This window comes from Bombina bombina, chromosome 4 (assembly GCF_027579735.1).
Source record: "Bombina bombina isolate aBomBom1 chromosome 4, aBomBom1.pri, whole genome shotgun sequence".
Taxonomy (NCBI): domain Eukaryota; kingdom Metazoa; phylum Chordata; class Amphibia; order Anura; family Bombinatoridae; genus Bombina; species Bombina bombina.
Window position 1 is genome coordinate 852,485,023 of NC_069502.1, and position 22,847 is coordinate 852,507,869.

Sequence of the window (22,847 nt, forward strand, 5' to 3'; positions counted from 1 at the left end):
TTAGTTATTCTGTAAGAGTCAGTGATTACTTTGAAGGATGGATCGCAACTGCAGATGAAGGAAATGAAACTTTGTATCACCAGGGCATCAGGGCTATTGTATAAGCATAGACCAGGTAGCCTTTAGTGAAAAATAAGTGTAGTTAGGATGCTGCTACAGGAAAACAGCAATAATGTAGACTTAACACTGAACTCCCAAAACTATTTATGTGGCACAGTGTGGGGTAAACAGAGTTATCTAGTGTAAAAGATTAGCTTCTGCCAACACTTTAAGAATTACCATGCAAGTAAAAGTAGTAAGGGCTTATTTATCTTCATGCCCGTAGCTGCAAGCTCTCCCAGCAGGCTAAAGGTACTGCGCAACTCAGATGTTGAAGGAGCAGTGTTTATTTACTATAAAGTAGCTTGTCAGGTAGGTACAGAGTCTTTACCTGTAGCAAGTCTTAATACTTGTATCAGCACCGCAGTCTTGAACAGAATGAGCGTATGTGGTTTCGGCTTGCAGTGAGCTGGAGGCGGGGGGAGGAGCAAGTTAGAAGCTGTTGTTAGTAAACGGCTTAGATCCGGAGCCGTGAGTGAAAGTCACAATCCTGGAAAACCCCCTTAGTAGTCCGATACAACACACAGGTACCTGGTGAGAGCGGATTCCTATCCGCAATGGAACTTTGTTTGAAGGCTGTGCAGTAGGAGTGAGCTGTGCGCTCTTAGTGGTGACAAATGCAGGGAACTCACAGCAGTCTTATTATGCAGCAGCCTGTCAGTCTTGTGCGATGAGCAAGGAAAACAATTGTGGTTCAGAAAAGCAAGTATTTTAGCTTCAGCTCACATTATCCGGAACAGCTGGTCTTGAGAGATTTCCTGTAAGTCAGGATGTGGGAGAAGATCTTTGTAAACCAAATAGGTTTAAGAAATCCAAGTAGCAGGGAAAAACGAGCAGCAAGGTTCAGCTACTAGGTGCAATAACTAAGCACCTGTTTGTTGTCAGGTGATCACTTAAGTACAGGAAAGGTAGGGAAACCATGTGATGAGGAGTAAGGTAAAACATGGAGTGAACTCCTCACAGTAGGGAAACCATGTGATGAGGAGAGAGAAAGGTAAAACATGGAGTGAAATCCTCACACAAAGTGACAACACAGCAACACATCTTTACTGAAAAACAAATGTTTTTAGCATACCAGCTAAAGAAAATTAACCCCTTAGCATCTCAATCATGAGGTATTCATGACAGTGTTAAATATATTTTTGTGGATTTTTCTGTTTAGATACCAGTCACTTATTCCTTCTTTTTTAATACTTAAAGGGACAGTATACACCCACCAACTTTCATATAACTGCATGTAATAGACACTACTATAAAGAATAATATGCACAGATACTGATATAAAAATCCAGTTTAAAAATTTACTTTAGAAGCTCCCAGTTTAGCTCTGCTGAAGAGGTTAGCTGGAACACCCACTGAAAGTTGTTGTATACCAAAAAGAGAAGACACTCCCCCTTCTTCTGCATATGAAAAGACACAAACAGGAGCAAGCTGGAGTAGGTATACATCAGTATACTTCTAAAACTATAGGCTTGGTTAGGGGGGTCTGAAAATCAGTGCAATCTTATTTAAAAATAAGCAAAACTATACATTTAAAAAAAAAACTGTATAGACTATATAAATGGATCATCTACAAAATAATTATGCAAAGAAAAATCTAGTGTTTAATGTCACTTTAAGGCCCGGGCAGTTAAGACTAAGACTTCCCCAAAAGACCAGAGCATTTTTAGCATTTTTTGCCATCACTACATTTAAACAGAAATAGAGCCTTGTTTTTTTTTAATTCACCTATCAAAACTATATATATTTTTTTTTAGTAAACAACCCAAAGTATTGATCTAGACCCATTTTGGTATATTTCATGCCACCATTTCACGGCCAAATGTGATCAAATAAAAATAAACCGTTAACTTTTTCACAAACTTTGAGTTTCTCACTGAAATTATTTACATATTGCTTGTGCAACCATGGCACAAATTAATGTAAAAGCTTATCTGGGATCCCCTTTGTTTAGAAATAGCAGACATATATGGCTTTGCCATTGCTTATTGGTAATTAGAAGGCCGCTAATTGCAGCTGTGCACCACACTTTTATTATTCCCAGCAGTGAAGGGGTTAATTAAGTAGCTTGTAAAGTTAATTTTAGCTTTAGTGTAGAGGTTAGCCTCCCACCTGACACTTCCCACCATCTGATCCCTCACTGATCCCTCTCAAACAGCTCTCTTCCCTCCTCCAGCTCCCCACTGGTCACCCCCATCTTAAAGGGACATTATAGTCAAAAACTAAAATGCAATAATTTGATAGAGAAATATGTATAGACAAAATTTGCCATTGACACTTATTAAAAATTATGATGCTAAAGTAGTTAAAAATAAAGTTTTCTGTTTTTAGCAGCTTTGATAAGAGCTTTGAATACGGCCAACATACACACTCCCCACACAGCCTGCTCTTTACACACTGTCCCTAGATAGTTATAAAAGCAGTCTATAGAACTGGCAGTTTACAAAGGGTAAGATAAGAATTTGCCAGTTCCCCTACTCGCCTCCCCAGACTAGCAATGCTGCCGCTCCACGACTCATAAAGGTAATAAATTAGAAGTTTCTGTCTTTGGGGGAAGGGATTTTAGACTTGTTAAAATCAAGGTACTGATTGTCTCAGGAATGTTTTTGGGAGGGAAACCCGGGATGTTCTTTTTCCCTGGGAGACACCGAGTGAAAAGGAAGATTGCTGCAGAATCAGGGGCTTGTGCTGGGGCTTCTCAGCAGCTTGTCTATCCCCTCAGTTGTGCGCACTGCAAGTAGCAGGGGGTTTTAGCTCCCTCTGATTTATCAGAAGATTGGGAAATATTTATAACACACAGATGTTGAAAATTACACGCTCTGCCCTGCGATTTTAACCCTATAATCTTTTACATGCAGTGCTTATAGGGTTAAAATCACAGGGACAGAAAAAGCCCAGCTCCGATTTAATTTATAGGTAAAACAAGCAAACAATACATACTCACTCATTAAAAAGAAAAGTTGAGTGTCAATAGTCCACCGGTCTGCTTGGATGAACAGTACAGGATCCAAAGCTCGTTGTGGAGAGCAGGGATAATTCCATGCAGCCTTCTGCTGCTGGTCTTTTCTCGGCATCCTCAGCCGCAAGCGATGGAACCACGTGACCGCACTGACAAGATAGAGTCCGGAAGCACGTCACCATTACGAGTTTCATCTGGATGCGACCGGACTTCTTCAAGGAGGGTTTGGGAATTGGATGCTATCCACTGATAGCGAATTCCCTTTTTTAGCAACCAGTGGCTACCATAATACTGACCTGTTAATTAGTAGGTTTTTAAGGTTCTAATTTCTTTTGAATATGATCTTGGGAGAATCCTCAAGAATTGACTTGTGTTCCAATGTTTCTTCAGTATTTTTCTGTATCAAAGGAGCTCCCTCAGTATATGTCGTCATAAATTTATCTGAGTGTTTATTCTCCAAAGATAGGGGTTGTTTATGACTATATTTGTTTTTAACTAAGAGAAAATCTGCTCTGTCACGTTCCACTGCCCTACTCTTGGATGCTTCCAGCAGTTGTGGATTATACCCCTTTTCTAGGATTTTTTTGTCTAAAATTTCTGCTTGCTTGTAAAAATCATTAAATGTGTGCAATTTAGAAAGCTATTTTAGCATTTAGAAAGCTATTTTGATGAGTAGGTTTGCAATAATTTGACACTGCCTGAGGTCCAAGAATTCAGTGGTATCCTGAGGACATTTTTCTACAAATTTTAGATTAAATTCATTTTCATATCTCAGAATGTGGGACCCTTTCCATAGTATAATGACATTCTCGATATAACGATAATATTTAATGATGTTTTCACTAAAGTGATTATTATTCCAGATATAATGGTTTTCAGAATTGGTCATATAGAGGTTGGCGTATGAAGGGGCGAAGGTAGTCCCCATTGCCATTCTCTGTTTCTGATTGTAAAATTTCCCTTTGGAAAAAAAATTGTACTTGAGGATGTATAGTATTGCTGTCAATATAAACTCAAAATGTATTCCTGGAATATTCCAACATGGTAATTCATCTTTAATCACTTTCACCCCCTTTAGAATGTGGGATACATATATATATATATATATATATATATATATATATATATATATATATATATATATATATATATATATATATATATATATATATATATATATATATATGTATGTATATGTATATAAAGCTGCTACGTCGCAGGTTAGCCACCAAAGGTCTTTATCCCATTTTAATTCTTCAAACTTTTGGATTACTTCTGTTGTATCGCTCAGCTAGGCCCTAGTTTTCTGTACAATAGGCTGAAGAAAAAAATCCACATATTTGGACAAGTTGTCACATAAAGCTCCAATGCCAGATAGATATTATTGAAAAAAAACAAAAAAACTAGGAGACCATATAATCCAGAGTACCTGGAGGCGTCAGATTTAGAAACCTTAAAAATTTTGAGAGACCTTGAAAATAACCATACAATCACCAATAATAATTTAATAAAAGTATATGACGTGGATGATTTGCATAATATCTCAGTATATGATGAAGAACGTGAAATTCTTCATACAAATTTTAAAAATAAGTCCGCTTTCTATCTAATTACTGCACATGGTGATCGAATTCCGTTTTTTTCATAATTGGTTCGAGAAGACCTAGGTAAGGCTTTAAGTAAGAAAGGAAAAATTTTAACAAATTTAATGATAATCTTAATATTCAGGAAAGGAGCTCTTTAAGTAAAGTTATGAACAATACTGAGATTGTGATCCGTGCTGCCAATAAGGGCGATGGGATCGTTATACAAAAGAAACAAGAGTATACACAGGAAACTTTTAGGCTATTAAATAGAGATATACGTATGATCCTTAAAAGCGATCCAACTTTGCCTTATGTGAAGGAACTTATTCAAGCTAAAGAGCAGGGTATACTTACAATCCATGAATTTCAGTTCTTACATAACACAAACCACAATCAAGCAATCTCTTATGACCTACCCAAGGTCCATAAAGATCAAAAGAACCCCCCAGGTAGGCCCATAGTTTCTGGCATTGGAGCTTCATGTGACAACTTGTCCAAATATGTGGATTTTTTTTCTTCAGCCTATTGTACAGAAAACTAGGGCCTACCTGAGGAATACTGCAGAAGTAATCCAAACATTTGAAGGATTAAAATGGGATGAAGACCTTTGGTGGCTAACCTGCAATGTAGCAGCTTTATATACATGTTTCTCACATTCTAAAGGTGTGAAAGAGTATAAAGATAAATTATCATGTTGGAAAATTCCTGGAATACATATTGAATTTATATTGACAGTAATACTATTCATCCTCAAGCACAATTATTTTTTGTTTGAAGGGAAATTTTACAATCAGAAATAGGGATCAGCAATGGGGACTACCTTCACCTCCCCTTCATACCCCAACATCTATATGAACAATTTTGAAAACCATTATATATGGAATAATAATCGCTTTAGTGGTAACATCATTAAATATCATTGTTATATCGACAATGTCATTATACTTTGGAATGAGTCCATTCTGAGATAGATGAATTCATGAATTTTATAAATGAAAATGAATTTAATCTAAAATTAGTATAAAAATGTTCTCAGATGGGTGGGCGGAGCCGGCCGTCGAGGAGAATGGCTGCACCCTGAGTGAGCTCTTAAGGTTGCCCCAGATATAACGCTAAAAACAGCGTTAAAAGCACAGACAAACCAAATCCAAATCATGGATGCTCTCAACTAGAAGCTAGTCCTTACCCACAAAGCTACTTTAAGACTTTTCAAAAGTTTTCAACCGCACTTCCGATCCGCAACCGGCCACGGATATCTACTACAGCCCTCGGCTTCATTTGGGCCTATCACGGATCTGCTGGAAACTAGGAAAAAAAGCTGATAATGGCTTAATCATGAAGGCCTGGGATGCCACGGTCCCCCAGGAAGCATGAGACTGTGTTTATTTGACCTGATTATCAGCTGTTCTTGCAATTACCATCAGGCTCCATCTAGGCCTATTTCGTCCTACATCTGATCCGTCCTCAATCTGAGGCATCATCAAAGGCAATCACCACCTATGTCAAGCAGCACTATGCTGAGGAGGAGATTTGGATAACTCAGCCAAATCTGGAGATTCACTTACATGAAACCCATATAAAAGCACACTGTATGTTCCACTCAGTTGAGGCCTATTTAGGCCTGCCACATCCACGAGGACTTGCTGGGGCTATCCACTGCTACTACTAAGGTATCATTCTTACATTTTTCTTAATCACAAAATCCACAGTATGCAGTCCATATATATGACTGTCATCTGAGAGCTCTGCACAGAGACTATATGCCTTAACATTTGGTAATTCATCTCCTCTTGTGCCTGTCTATCACATCTATCCTGGCTACGAACCACTTAAACTGGTAGCACAATCACTTCACTCTCAGGATAGATCCAGCAATAAACACTACTTTATCAGCTCCTTTCCTTGCTTAAAAATACCTGGAGGCACGCTGATACAAGAGAGCTTCAAATATACAGGCGAAGCAGCTTTCTACTGCACAGAAATGTCACAGAGGATACAGGCAAAGCAAGATAAAGTGCCTAAGACTCACCATAGCATAACTGCTTCCATGAATAAATTCTTTAAACCACTCGAGAATTCTGACTCGCAACCAGATTCCATGGAACCTACAGAATAATTACCACTGCTCCAGCCCACAATGGAAGCCCAGGCCCTGAATCCGTGCAAATCTCACAAGCCTTCCTTGAAACTCTACCATCTAAACAAGATTTTACTAATTTAATCTCGCAGGTAAAATCCTGCATCAAGGAAGAAATTTCAGAACTCTGCAAAGAGATGCATAAGATTGGGGACAGGGTGGAATATCTTGAGGAGAAATCTGAATCGCAACAAGCGGATATAGCAGACGTACAAGCTCAGAACACAGAAGCAGACGCAAAACATTAGAATAAGAGCTATTCCGGAGTCCATCACTGCGGAGAACCTCCTTGCCTACCTACAAGATCTGTTCAAAGCCCTTAAAGGCTCATCCTACTCAACTCCACTTGCCCTGGATAGATACCACAAAGCCCTGAGACCTAGGCCTAAGGAGGACCTGCCACTAAGGGATGTAATCATAAAATTCCAAGACTACCAGCAAAAGGAAGATATTATGAAGCTGCACTCTCAATCTACACTGACCTCTCGATTAGAACCCTGCAAAGGAGGAGGGAATTTGCCCTGCTCACTACCCTGTTAAGAAATCACAACATCTCATACAGATGGGACTTCCCCTGCCACATACAACTGACATGGGAAGGTCAGAGGAAAACATGTATGGACCCAGGAGACATCGGGGTCTTCTGCAAAGACTTGAATCTTGCACCTCCAGCCAGCAACCAGTTACCTTCAACTACCACCAAACAGTTTAACAATCTTCCTTACACAACTCCTAAACCTCAGAGAGCAACCTGGCAAACAGCAGCATCCAAGAGACAGAAAAAGAATGCAAAATCAACAACAGAAAATGGGTGAGACCAATCCACTTTCGATCTCATAGCACTACAAGTATTATGTTTAATAATTTTGTTGTATTATATCTTTCTTGGATGAGTAGCCTCTGTGCCTTCATTGACTCACAATCTACCAAAATCTGGGGCTCCAGTGGCCCCCTGTAAGAACTTAAAGCTAACAATATGTGCCGTAACAATAGGTTACGAATCTATTACCTTCTAACCCCCCTTGCCATTACAAGCAGGGAATTCCTGTTAGCTTACCATTGTTTACAAAAAAAATTGTTTGAAAATGTTTTGTTCATTATTATTTTGTTTGTTGTTACATTGTTATTCCATGTGCTGTTATTCCATGCACTGTTTTTCATTGAATAGTCTGAAATGGGTCACACTCCTTATCTTGACAACTCACCAGGGAGCTCACTAACTTACCGTATAAAACTTTAACACAATGACTCAAATGAAAACAGACCAGTTATTATAGTTTAAGCAATAGCCTGAGGCTGAGAAATGCGTTGTTTTTAATAAAGTATATAATTTTTATTAATCTGTACACTTGCTGCTGTTTTTTTCTGGGGCATTTATTACCCCTGAACCATTTTGGGAACAATTTTCTGTTTGCTGAGACCTTGGGAATCAGTCAGCTGGGTGCTGAGAAGCTCCAGCCTGTGTCTATTGCACCTGGAGGTGCTTAGACATATGAACATTTTGGACACCACAGGCGAGGTCTTTTCCTTGGATTTCTCGCTGCACTCATACAGTTTGCTGGGCAACCATTGAAAAAGGGATGTTAGGGTACTGGTAAGGAGCCCTGGAGGTTCTGTATTTTTAGATAGCCTTAGGTTGCCTATCTCGCAATTGCTGATATTGTTACATAGAACCTTTTACATTATGTATGCTTACTAGTGGGGTAGTATATACCGGTTACTTGCGGGTATCTCCACGCTACTCAGCCAGACTTAGTCGCTATCCTGCACAAGGGTCTGCTTTTTCACTTTTAGACCAGTATTATCAGGTTTCAATTTGATTTGGCATATACAAACATATATTTTTTATATATAGTAAATCATAATGCTTAACGGAGGTTTGCATTTATACAACTCTTCTGTAATTTGCTGTGACTTGTAACAATCACAATGTTCAGGTGATACTGTTGCCGTTGATAATATTACTGTAGACATTGAATTTAACACCACAGTGCCAGTTGTTACAAATCAATTACTGAGCCATACGATATATAATAGCAGCAAATCAAAGCATCTCTTAGATATCTGTTCTGAACTATATTTATTTAACGTCCAGGCATTACAGATCAGCACACAACTCGAGCAATATTGTTTCACATTATAAAGTTTCTGGGAGTATAAATTACCTTTCTACCCGGCCACAAGATTATATTTGTATAATTTAATTATCAATCCTATAAGTAGACTGTTCCAACACACTACCTGAACACACATCCATAACATTACTCCTTCACTGACATTAGGAGGAGATTAGCGGTGGCTGTAGTTCCCATTTCCCCTATGCTATAAAATTGCACGATCACAATTTTCGCTGTTCTAGAGAACTGCTGACAATATAAGAAACTGTTACTATTCCCTCCTTAGCATTACTAGTTACGCTATTTAGTGCCTAAATTTTAACTTTTTGTTATAATCCTGAATATACCATTCTGCAGTGGATGAGCCCCCACACACCTTACAGAGCAAGTGTTTAAATAACTGCAAATCCCCGCAGTTATACTAGTATTTTTTCACTTGCTTACCTCAGTAGCATTATTCTATTTCTACCACATCCTTTGATTTTTTGACCATTGCTAGGCACCTAAGTGTGTTTTTAATCCAATTTTTTATTTTTTATTATTTGTTTATTATTAAAAGTTATGTTTTAATACCATAGCTGTAATTGTTCATCCTATTTGTCCAATGTCTTCTCTTTGTTGTGCTATTTGATGAATAGTTATTTGTAAATTGATAATTCATTAAACCCTGGAGTGCTTTTCATGTAGTCTGTCACCAAGTAGTGGCCTCTCTTGTTTGTTGGTACCAACTGTGAGGTTCCAGTCTGCATCTTTGCACCCCAGGGTGTACTTAAAGACTCGGTTGTAATAAAAAATGAACTTTATTGAAGAATTTCTTAAAAAACAAATATTATGTCAGACAGACAATACATAATCAAATGGCCTTGTGAGCGGTTAGGGCTCCACTCCAGGGACTGTATGCTTACGCGTTTCGGCTCCAACAGCTACGATTACAGCTGTTGGAGCCGAAACGCGTCAGCATACAGTCCCTGGAGTGGAGCCCTAACCGTTCACAAGGCCATTTAATTATGTATTGTCTGTCTGACATACTATTTGTTTTTTTAAGAAATTCTTCAATAAAGTTCACTTTTTATTACAACTGAGTCTTTAAGTGCACCTCACAAGTTGATGGTTTGAACAACTTAATGATCTCCTAGATATCAAATCCCAAAATGCAGCATTCCTCCTAAGCCAAAAATATTTTGTACAAGGGAACAAGCCAGGTAGGCTATTGGCTCGAGCACTTAAGAGTAAACAATCCTTGTCATATATTCATTCACTAATAACTAGCAATGCCACAAAGGCTACAAACTCAAAAAAATAGCCAATGAGTTTCGCAATTATTACACTAAACTATATAACCTATTTCCCTCTCAATTCCCTGAAGATCAGAATCAGATATGCAACAAATATCTGGAACAACTTCAACTTCCCCAAACCCACCCTGAACACCTTCGACTACTAAGCCAACCCATTACCCATGAGGAACTAGATGATGCTATTAAGTCCCTTAAACAAGGGAAAAGCCCTGGACTGGACGGCTTCAGTAACCTCTATTACAAAACATTCAAACAAATTCTCCCTCCCCATTTCTTAACTCTCTTTAACGTCATAGGTCCAGAGCAACCATTCCCAACGAGTATGCTAGAAGCACTCATCACAGTCCTGCCCAAACCGGGTAAACCGACAGATTCCCCATCCAACTTTAGACCCATCTCCTTACTAAATGTGGACCTCAAAATTAATTCCAAGATTCTAACCAATCGACTTAACCTATTACTCCCCTACTTAATCCACAGTGACCAAACAGGGTGTGTGCCGCAAAGAGAAGCCAAGGACAATACGGTAAAAGCATTACATTTTCTCCATTATTCTCACCGAGAAGATTAGACGTTTCTGACATGCACCCTTCACAAATTTGGTCTATCCAAAGAATTCATATCCAAAATCACTGCCTTATATACTATCCCCTCGGCTAAAATCAGGGTGAATGGCCTACTGTTTGATTCTTTCCCAATTCAAAACAGGACCCGTCAGGGCTGCCCTCCCTCACCCTTACTGTTTTTTCTTTCTATGGAGGTCCTTGCCACCATCCTATGCACATCAATTCCAGTGCAATGTATTAAAATCAAAACCTCAGAATATAAGTTGGCTCTGTTCGCCGACAATCTCCTCATGATGTTTACAAACAACGTTAGCTCCCTTGCAGCCGTCCACTCAATTCTTAGAGAGTATGGCACTGTATCCAATTTCTCCATCAACTTTTGGAAATCGGATATCCTCCCGGTGAATATCACACAGACAGATCTAACATCTCTCCAACTTATAGCCCCATTCACGCTAAGGACCCATTCCCTAAAATACCTAGGCATACATCTATCTCCAATCCAAGTGGAGCTAATCAAATTGAACTATGACGCCCTAACTTCGAACATATTTTTGAACACTACGAATTGGTCTCCTAAATCTATATCCTGGCTGGGTAGAATCAGTGCAGCCAAAATGACATTACGTCCAAAAATGTTAGATGTTTTACAAACTGTTCCCATTCCTCTCCCAAAATCCATGATCCCAAAACTTCAATCAATTATTAATGCCTATATTTGGAAAACCAAGCCACCTAGAATTGCCAAATCAACCCTTTACAGAAATCCTACTCAGGGGGGACTGGGGGTCCCTAATATAAAACACCATCACAAACAATGGGTTTAACTCGAGCATGAACTTTCAGACTGCACTCAGCTGGGGGCCTCCTGCTGGTCTGATAAAAGCCAATCCAAGGTTAAAACCCCAATAAACCAATTATCTTAGAGATTTATAACACCTGGCTAGAAATAGTTAAAACACACCCCAACCTGTCCATAATACCTTCCCCACTAACACCCACATTACAGAATGATAGTTTCCCACCAGGACTTGCATTGACCCCCATGAGCATGAGGGACATTCACTTCCTACTACCTGCCTACACCTTGGTAGAAGACGGCAGCTTGCCACCGAGACAGACTGTCGAACTACTGGGCAATGGCTTTTTTTAATACGTGGTTTCGGTACCTCCAACTTAGCCACTACTTTCACACGACACACAAGCAACACCTGACTAGACAACGCACACAGTTCAAAATTTTTTGTAGTTCATCTTCACCTAATCTTCACACAATATCATGTACCTATAAACTGCTGACCACACCAAATGAAACTGATTTGCCAACCTTCACCAGGGCTTGGGACAGAGATTTACCGTTTCTAATCGGCTAAACTCATAGAAACCAACACCAAATTGCTAACCAGGTTGTACCTCATACCCCAGAGACTCAAACACCTCTTCCCTGGCTCCTCCAACCGTTGTAGGAGACAATGTCAGGGGGAAGGCACCCTGTGCCACATCTGGTGGGCTTATCCCAAAATCCAAGCATTTTGGACATCCATAATTATTATTATTATTATTCTTTATTTATAAAGCGCCAACAGATTCCGCAGCGCTGCCCATGGGTACAAGGATAACAGTACAATGGAGAAACAATACATCAAAATTTTACAGACAAAAACAGGGGGAATGGAGAGCCCTATTCCCGTGGGAACTTACAATCTAGATGGGTAGGATGGGAAACAGGAGGTGGGGACTGCAAAGATGAGAATGATATTAGTGAGGAGATAGAGGGCAGCTGTTAGTTAAGTGAAGTTAGTATGTTAATAAGTAGGGTGATAAGCTTCCCTGAACAGAAAGGTCTTTAGGGAACGTTTAAAGGAGGAGAGGTTAGGGGTAAGTCTGACAGCATGAGGAAGTGCGTTCCAGAGGGTTGGTGCCGCCCGAGAGAAGTCCTGTAGTCCATATATTCAGAATACCATTGGTACTCCACTACCCCATAATCCATTTGTATACTTGTTTCACAAGGATCCCAAACTCAACTCAAAATTATTTCATTTTAAACTGCTACAAATAATGATTAATAGTGCACATGAATTAATCCAGAGATTGTGGAAGAAAGAGTCAGTCCCCACCCTACCAATGGGGATTCAAGAAACACAGCTCAACCTCAAACTAGAAAGATATCATTATCTCTTATTGAACAAGTTAGATACCCATGTAGAAATAATGTTCCTCTGGGACTCCAGACCCACTTCAGGGTCTTAACGTAAATTCTGGACATTGATGGCCCACAACGTTGGAAACTTTACATGTTTATTTGAAAGTGGAGCCCTAAAAACATTCTTTTGAACTTTCATATGGACTCACCCTTGAATGCTGCAAATGGTCTTCATCTCCCTAATGAGAATAATAATTATGTTCCCAATTCTGTTATTGTTTATTCCATTTTTTACTTATGTATGTTATAAATATATAGAAATCAACAATTTTTTCTTTAAAAAATGTTCTCAGGAGTCTATTGAATTCTTGGACCTGATGTTTTTTTGTTGACCAGGGAAATGGTGTAGCAGTGTTGAAATTATCGCAAACCTACTGATAAGAATTGCTTTCTAAATACTAAAAGCACACTCAAAAAAAGCTGGATTCAAAATGTGCTTTATGGCCAGTATGTGAGAATCCGGTGAAATTGGACACATTTAGATGATTTTTACAAGGAAGCAGAAATTTTAGACAAAAAGTTCCTAGAAAAGGGGTATAATCCACAACTGCTGGAAGCAACCAAGAGTAGGGCAGTGGAACATGACAGAGCAGATTTGCTCTTAGTTAAAAACAAATATAGTCATAAACAGCCCCTAACTTTGGAGAATAAACACTCAGATAAGTTTATGACCACATATACTGAGGGAGCTCCTTTGATACAAAAAATACTGAAGAAACATTAGAACATCCTCAAGTCAGACACTGTGTTGGGCTCAAGTCTTGAGGATTCTCCCAAGATCACACACACATATATATATATATATATATATATATATATATATATATATATATATATATATATATGTGTGTGTGTGTGTGTGTGTGTGTGTGTATATATATATATAAATTAGACTCAATGAAGCCCAAAGGGTTAAACTCAGATATAGACATACAGGCATTTGTGTAGGTGACTTATGAGAGCCATCCTTTGAGCTTTATAACCCTAACTTAAAATACCTCATTATCTTTAGCCTGTTGCTGCTCAATGTTATTTGTTTGTTACCATTAACTCTATTAATTTATTTCATTTTAAATGGATCGAAATAGTTATGTGAACAAATCATTTTAACATAAAGTGTATTACTGTTTTTACTATTTGACTGTATTATTGTAAAAATGCAGACAAAGTGTTTTTGCATGCATCCGGGTGTTCTGACATAAATGCTACCAAACGGGGAATGGATTAAGCCCTATGAAGGAAATAAGGATACTTTAAACTAATAAACAGGTTACTATGATGGTAGCCACTGGTTGCTATAAAAGGGAATCAGCTATCAGTGGATAGCATCCGATTCCCAAACCCTCCTTGAAGAAGTCCGATCGCATCCGGATAAAACGCGTAGAGGTGACGTGCTTCCGGAATCTGTCTTGTCAGTGCCGTCACGTGGTTCCATTGCTTACGGCTGAGGACGCAGAGAAAAGACCGGCAGCGGAAGAACTGCATGGAATTATCCCTGTTCTCCACAACGACCTTTGGACCCCGTACTGTTCATTCAAGCAGACCAGTGGACTATTGACACTCAATTTTTCTGTTTAATGAGTAAGTGACTATGTATTGTTTGCTTGTTTTTACCTATGAATGTGTGTTGTGTCTCAGGGACACAGGATACAGGTGAATATGCACATATGTTGTGTGTGAGATACGTGAGTTACAGATGAGTGCACATATGTTGAGTGTGAGGTATGTGAGTTACAGGTGAGTGTTCACATATATTGTGTGTGAGGTATGTGGGATACAAGTGAGTGCACATATATTGTGTGTGAGGTATGTAAATTACAGGTGAGTGTGCACGTATATTGTGTGTGAGGTATGTGAGTTGCAGGTGAGATAGTAAGTGTAAGTCTACTAAATAATTCTCTTGTGTGCACAAAGTAATTTTTGGGCCATCACATTATTTGTATTTATATATAATGTGAGAGAAATGATACATCCCACGAGCACTACAAACAACTTACACATATGCATGTATATTCTTATTGTACAGGCTGTATGGACATGACACATTCAGAGGGCTCAGCGGTTGAGCACGGAGGAGAACCGTATGTGTGTGATCACCTGAAGACTGAGGAGGATGAAGTTCCTATAACGGCTACAGGTGATTTGCACTAATTAACACATTACCATCAAATACCCGCTGGATATAGCGCAGGTCTTGCCTCCGGCATGCAGTCCTAGCACAGCTTCGCCAGTTAAGTTGCACTAGTTAAACCCAAAATGACCACAGAAGTACAGGGTACGTCTGTCATTAAGGGGTTAAAAGTACATGAAACCCAAATATTTTTTTTCATGATTCAGATAGAGAATATAATTTTAAACAACTTTCCAATTTACTTCTATTATTTAATTTGCTTTCTTCTCTTGTTATCTTTTGCTGAAAGGTTTATCAAGGAAAGCCTAGAAGCAATATAGGTTCTAGCTGTTGATTGGTGGCTGCAGATATATACCGATTGTCATTGACTCACCCATCTATTCAGTTAGAAACCAGTAGTGCATTACTGCTCCTTCAACAAATAATACCAAGAGAATGAAGCAAATTTGATAATAGAAGTAAACTGGAAAGTTGTTTAAAATTGTATATTCTACATAAATCATGAAAGAGAAACATTTTTGGTGTAAATGTCACTTTACCATCCATTAGCAGCTTTACTGAAAACTGTATTAAATATAGCAGGTCAATTGACCCTGGGGTATGCTACCACATACTGCCCTACTACATTATATGCACTCAATCATTTAAACATTCTGCTATTTATGTTTTAACTGAGATTAACCAGAAACAAAACTGGAATTATACTACCCATGCTTTGATCTTTGCTCCCTGGACAGCCACGCCTCTCCCCTTTGCATTGCCTGTACTATTGGCACAGAAAGGTGTTACTTTTTCCCAACTTATTTGTCTCCTTGTACAGAAACACAACAATCTGCACTCTACAAATCACTTTTAACCCTTTGCATTGTTATACCGCAATAAGTAAACATTCATGTATTTATCAAGTAAAATTCCATTTTTAATAACCAAAACAAAAATAAAGATACAAAATAATATTCTGACTATCTCCTCCTGCTTACTAAATCATTATATTTAATACTATATGAAAATATAGAAAAAAGTACAAAGAAAACCACACTCTATAATAAAACTTAAGTTTATTAGGCACTTTAAAAAAGCGACAGGAACGCTCAGTATAGAAAAATATATGACTCTAGCGTAGCACAGAATGGCTTACGTGTATCGGCATACTGCCGTAATCATAGCCTGCTCTGTACAATTCTTTTCACCTTTAAAAAGACATGCTAAAATCACCTGATTGGTTAATTAACTACGCTTAATTCGTTATACAGCTGAATGCTTGGCAAGGCGGTAATCACAGTGTTACTTATTGTATCTAAGAGGTATACTATTATGTATATATTCTCAAAGTCTATTAAAGTAGGTAAATTACACATTGGTATACAGTGCTTCAATCTTATTGTGCCAAAAAGTACCCAAAACAGTGTATTTAATCCCTGCCATTCTAACTACTAGGAGAATAGCCATTTGTTATGGCATAGTTGTCATGAACTATCATATTCCATTTTTTTAACAATCTAAAGTTAATAAAAGATTCTTTGTTCATGTATATTTAAAGAAAAATACATTAATGTATGTATATATCCTCCTCTATATTATTAAATTGCCTTTATATACCTATTAGAACACCCCTAAGGATCAATCTGAAAAGCATTACTTTTAGGGAGAAATCTAACTATTTCCAAAAGTTTATGATATCATATCTCGAGTTAAGACCCTCCGGATATCTAGTTCTTAATTTGAGAATCCAATATACCTCCTTCTTTGCCAGAATCCTTGTCCACATCTCCTCTTTATGGGACCCTAACCTTTTCAATAGCACTTCATTTTAACATTCTTAAATTCCCTTGATGTTTTCCTGAAAAATGGTTCACTAAAGGGTTGGTCAATTTGCCTTTCTCCATTGTACACAGATGTTCCCTTATCCTCGATTTTATGTCCCTAGAGGTGAGACCTATATATTGAACTTGGCATTCCTCACACTTGAGCATGTAAATAACCTGGGTGGACATACAGTTCATGCATGATTTAATTGGAAAAACTTCTCCTGTGATGCATGAACTGAATTCTTTTGCCCTCTCCAGGTATTCACATGGCCGACATCTAGTGTGGCCACATCCATACATTCCCAAACTAGTAAGCCATGAACTAGTTGTTGATCCTTCTTGTTTAATCTGTGTGTGTGATAGAATAGATCCCAGTGGGCACCTCCTGGAACTGTATCAAATACCTTGTTTAACCAAAGCTGTTAGGTCATCATCTGCTGCTAAAATTGGGAAATGTTTCCTAATTATGTTAGCTATCTGTTAGAACTGGGAGCTATAATTTGTTACAAAATTCACACCCTTAAAGGTTTGTTTTCCTTTTTGTGTATATTGTAGTAGCTGTGTTCTCTGCCTACTTTCCACTTTCTTTCTGGCTGACACTATAGTTTTCTTAGAATAACCTCTCTCCCTCAATCTTACTTCAAGATCTCTGGCCTGTATTAGAAATTCCTTGTTACTGGTACAGTTTCTTTTCACTCTCGTAAACTCTCCTTTAGCTAATGCTGTATGTCTAGGATGACAACTCTTTCCATGCAAGAGGGAGTTACCGGCTATGGGCTTCCTGTAAACATTTGTATCTATGGTCCTATTCCTATATCCTCTTAGGGTTAAATCCTAATAGTAACAGAGTCATTCTCGAAAGTAAATCTTAGTCCAATTTCATTGTTCAAATAATGTAGAAACTGTGCAATGCTTGATGTTGGACCCCTCCAGATGAACAGGAGGTCGTCTATGTACATCTGTATGTTCTCTTTGAAAGGGTTTCAATCTCCAAAGACGTGGAAATATGCCCACCAACCTAAAAAAAGGTTGGCGTATGATGGGGCGAATTTAGCCCCCATCGCTGTTCCACGTCTCTGGACATAGAAAGTGCCCTGAAATTGAAAAAAATTGTGTGTCAATAACACATAGGACACTGACAATAAGAGTGTCTGTCACCTGATCCACAAAAGGAGTGAGAGAAGGTAATATATCCCGGGGTGACTCAATTATTTATGTACTCATTGCAACACTGAACTGACAGGAAAAATATTGTGTGTATATTGTTATTTTTTCATTATTGGCCCGATTTACACATTTTTAATGCTGATTTAATGTAGTATATGATTATTGGAGTTTAAACACTGTGCAACCCTTTCTTTTTTCATTGTATTATATGAAAATATAACCACAATACCCTAGAAGTTATGCAAAAATAAGAAAATTCTCAGACATTTTTAATAAATAGATTAACATCCATTTGTAAATTCAGTCACAGTGGCTGGCATATAAATAGAACACAACAGTAGTTGTATCATAGTTGCTGGTAATCCTAATTTCAAACTCTTGATCCAAGCTATCAGACTTAAAAACTGCTCCCTGTACTATTTGATCACGTTTTAGATTTAGAAGAGACTAACATCCTATGCATCTCTAGAGCCACAAATGTTCTCAATGTTTCTTCCATGCAGGTGGTGAAAGTCCATGTTCTATTACTCTTGGGAATCATTCTTTCCTAAGATATTGAGGGTCCACAACATCATCAATTACTGGTGGGAATATCACTCCTGGCCAGCAGGAGGAGGCAAAGAGCACCACAGCAAAGCTGTTAAGTGTTACCCACAATCCCCAGTCATTCTCTTTGCCTCTGTCAATGGAGTAGGTGAAGTTTTGAATTCAATTTTTGGGTACTTTTACCTGCAAGCAATGATTTCTGTTTAGCTTAGTCCACATTAATCTCTTCAGTAGAGCAGTGGTTGCTTTTAATCAGTTAGGAAGAATTGAGGTGGTCCTTGCTCTGTTTCGTAACACATTGCTGCCTTAGTATAGAAAGCCAGAGTAGGTTTACTCTGTTCTTTCTTTTTTCTACAGGTCTCTGTAAGGAATCTGTGTCCTTTCACAACTTGTAAGCTGTTGTCCTGCCGGACAGCTAGATTGCAGGTAAGTGTCTTATGTCTTATGTCTTCTAGGTGCTGGACACTTAGAAGAGCTGTGACTGAGCTATGTAGCATCCCAAGGATTGCAGGTTCGATCCCCGGTGAGGTCCACTCAGCCTTTCATCCTTCCGAGGTCGATAAAATGAGCAGCGCTTTGAGACCCTTGTGGGTGATTAGCCACGCTTTACAAGTACCAATACATACATACAGGTATGGAGATGAGTACTTAAGAAGATTGCACTGCAATGTTAAAGGACATGTATATCTTTTATACAGGATATTTAAGGCAGGTAGCAGGCACTTATATTGTGACGAAGAGACAGGGGTTATTACTTTTTTATTGGGTTTTAAAAGTATATTCCCTTTTACTTTATTGTGGGCTGTCAGTTTTTTAGCTAAGCAAGCTGCTTGTTACGTTACACTTCTTTTTATTGTATGCGTTCAATGAGACTGATTCATTGTAGAGCTAAACATTAGCTGCTCTGCTGAGGTGCATGTCCTGGCAGTGGACTAGTCTCTCACAGATACAGTTAGAGCGGTTGCTTTTTAAATTGTGGCAGACAGTTGTGTGCCATATCTATGTATGAAGTATGTTAAGAGTAAAATGTCCTTTAAGCTATGCTGAACAATTGCAGCCATGTCCACGAGGAGATGAATTATGGACATGTTAATAGTACGCCATTAAAGTTATCATGGCGGGGAGTAGTCAGAAATGCAAGCTTGTATTTTTTCTGCACAGTTTCTTGTCAGCGAGCCACGTGACCTGCTCTTCCGCTTCAATTCTCTAGTGGAGCGGCGTCCTCACTGATGCCGAAAGGTCAGGTTTAGACATCTCAGTCAGTCTGAGGTGTGGGAGTACTAATTTGTTTGTTTAAATAACGTAGTGTTAGACTCTCTCAGACCGAAGTACTGTTCTTAAAGTGACAGTCCCTAATACATTTAAACTATTAAAATATTAGAATATAACATTTTATTTTGGGGGTGGAGCCAACTGCCAAAGTGGTCGGCTGCACACTACATGAGCCATGGCTATTACCACCGTTATTAGGGGTACAATTATTAGCTAATACATGATTCAGAAGCCTTACTGAGGATCCCAATAAGACTTCCATACTATCAACGCCACTAATCAAGTTGAGAAGCCTCAGAGGGGAACTTAACTCTGATCTAAGTCCATCAGAATGACCACAAGGTTATAGACTACAATCGCAGCTACTAAAAGTTCAGGGACAGCAATAGTGTGATTTACAACTCACACTACCTAAGTCACTCTCTAGATTCCTCACCTCTTTAATTCATCATGGAGGATCTATACACATCTTTGCGGACCCTTCTAGAGCACCTAGGACACAAGATGGACACTGGCTTTGCGGAGCTTACAGCACCATGTAGGGCTACTGCTAACCACGACACCTCATCATCGAGTGAGAATTCCACTTTGGATGTCCAGAGCCTAATACGAATTCCATCAGGACAACACAGCCTATCCTCGAATCTACCAAAGCTGCCTACAGACGAACGGTGTGAAATAGATGGAGCCCCTCGGCATGCAGATGCTGGCACATACTCTAGACTGCCACTGATCATACAAAGTGAGTCTATGGAGCCATGGATCCTGGGTGTCGCCTGGAGTGATGCGGCCAATCGCTTGGGACATATCTGGAGACGGAGGGACTTGATCACTATAAAGGCGATTTCAGCACAGCTTGCAAAGGACCTATAGTATCTGCAAAGTACTGTTTGTTGGTATTAATTATTTTCTAACCATACTCCCTCGTACTTAGTTCTCATCACTGGCTATTGCTGATATGTTCAATGCAGTTTACACACACCTAGATTACGAGTTGTGTGTTCGTGTTTTAACGCTGAAAAAATTGCCATTTCAGTGTCAAAACAGCAACGCAGCCATTACTAGTTTTGTCGGTATAGCTGTACCTCAAGCCTTTTAGCCTGTAACACAACGTCAGTCCTGCACTCGAAAAAAAAAATTACGTTTTTTTCATGGGTTTTCCATATTGCTGCCATTACAAATTTTGAGTTGAGGCTAAAAAGCTTGTGTTACAGCCTATACGACACAATCCATTCCGCCATCTGAGAGCAGTAGTTATGAGTTTTACGCAACAAAACTGTTACATAAAACTCAAAACTACACCCATAAACTACCTATTAACCCCTAAACCGAGGCCCTCCCACATCGCAAACACTACAGGGAGTGCAGAATTATTAGGCAAATTAGTATTTTGACCACATCATCCTCTTTATGCATGTTGTCTTACTCCAAGCTGTATAGGCTCGAAAGCCTACTACCAATTAAGCATATTAGGTGATGTGCATCTCTGTAATGAGAAGGGGTGTGGTCTAATGACATCAACACCCTATATCAGGTGTGCATAATTATTAGGCAACTTCCTTTCCTTTGGCAAAGTGGGTCAAAAGAAGGACTTGACAGGCTCAGAAAAGTCAAAATAGTGAGATATCTTGCAGAGGGATGCAGCACTCTTAAAATTGCAAAGCTTCTGAAGCGTGAGTTCAAAATAGTCAACAGGGTCGCAAGAAGCGTGTGGAAAAACCAAGGCGCAAAATTACTGCCCATGAACTGAGAAAAGTCAAGCGTGCAGCTGCCAAGATGCCACTTGCCACCAGTTTGGCCATATTTCAGAGCTGCAACATCACTGGAGTGCCCAAAAGCACAAGGTGTGCAATACTCAGAGACATGGCCAAGGTAAGAAAGGCTGAAAGACGACCACCACTGAACAAGACACACAAGTTGAAACGTCAAGACTGGGCCAAGAAATATCTCAAGACTGATTTTTCTAAGGTTTTATGGACTGATGAAATGAGAGTGAGTCTTGATGGGCCAGATGGATGGGCCCGTGGCTGGATTGGTAAAGGGCAGAGAGCTCCAGTCCGACTCAGACACCAGCAAGGTGGAGGTGGAGTACTGGTTTGGGCTGGTATCATCAAAGATGAATATAGAATGGAAAAGAAGGCGCCACCATAGTGTACGATCAATGGGTACAAACAAGCTTCGGATGCGCATGAAAAACTGATACTTACAAGCTCCTTGACACTTGAGAAGTGTCACAAACGCCTTCTGGAACTTTATGAGTCGTCCAGCTAACTCCCACCACCGTCCTTGTTGACCCGTTCTATAGGGTATTCAGATGGATGCCGGATAACTTGCTCTCCCGATAACAATCTGCTTACTCAGGATACAATCTTTAGTTAGAGATAGCCAAACCCGGTCGGCTCTTGTGTGCAGTTAGGACCGTATAGTGCCGTAAACAGCAAACTCCAAAATGTATGTACAAAACTGCTACAATTAAATAAAATAAAGTTTGTGGATCCAAAGTCTTATAAAACTTGACTTTATTTTGTAATATAACACAACGTTTCTCGGTCTTGGATGACCGTTTCATCAGGTGTATATTGACATTAATGATACCACGAACTTATATTGCCGATTTGTCAGCGTCTGCTGTTTCCCAATGCGCATGTGTGTAGGTGTGTCCGGAACTAGTATTACCCATTGGAGGAACCAATATGGGTGTGTGATTATTGTGGCGAATCGCTTTTGGGACACCAGCAAAAGTATTGAAGAAGCCGCGAGCCATCATCTGACAGAGCCTGAGTCCCAATGCAGGGTGTCAGCTCCCAGGGGATACTTTTACACTTCCCCAAGTGTATAGAAAAAAGAAAAACAAGGAAAACCTTTATTCAGCCATTAAAGCTGTAATGGCTGAATAAAGGCTTTTTTTCACATTTGAAATTACCAGTACTAAGGAGTACAGCATCTTTCCCTTTTTTA

General features: G+C 39.1%; 1 protein-coding gene across 2 annotated transcripts in view; it reads left to right on the forward strand.

The window, feature by feature from the left end:
• LOC128657288 (zinc finger protein 260-like) overlaps nt 1-22,847 on the forward strand; it is a 169,645-nt gene that overhangs the window by 112,321 nt on the left and 34,477 nt on the right. For both annotated transcript variants that reach the window (XM_053711573.1, XM_053711574.1), the window contains one exon: nt 14,992-15,102. In XM_053711573.1, coding sequence (XP_053567548.1) covers nt 14,992-15,102 — 111 coding nt within the window. The remainder of the gene's footprint in view (nt 1-14,991; nt 15,103-22,847) is intronic.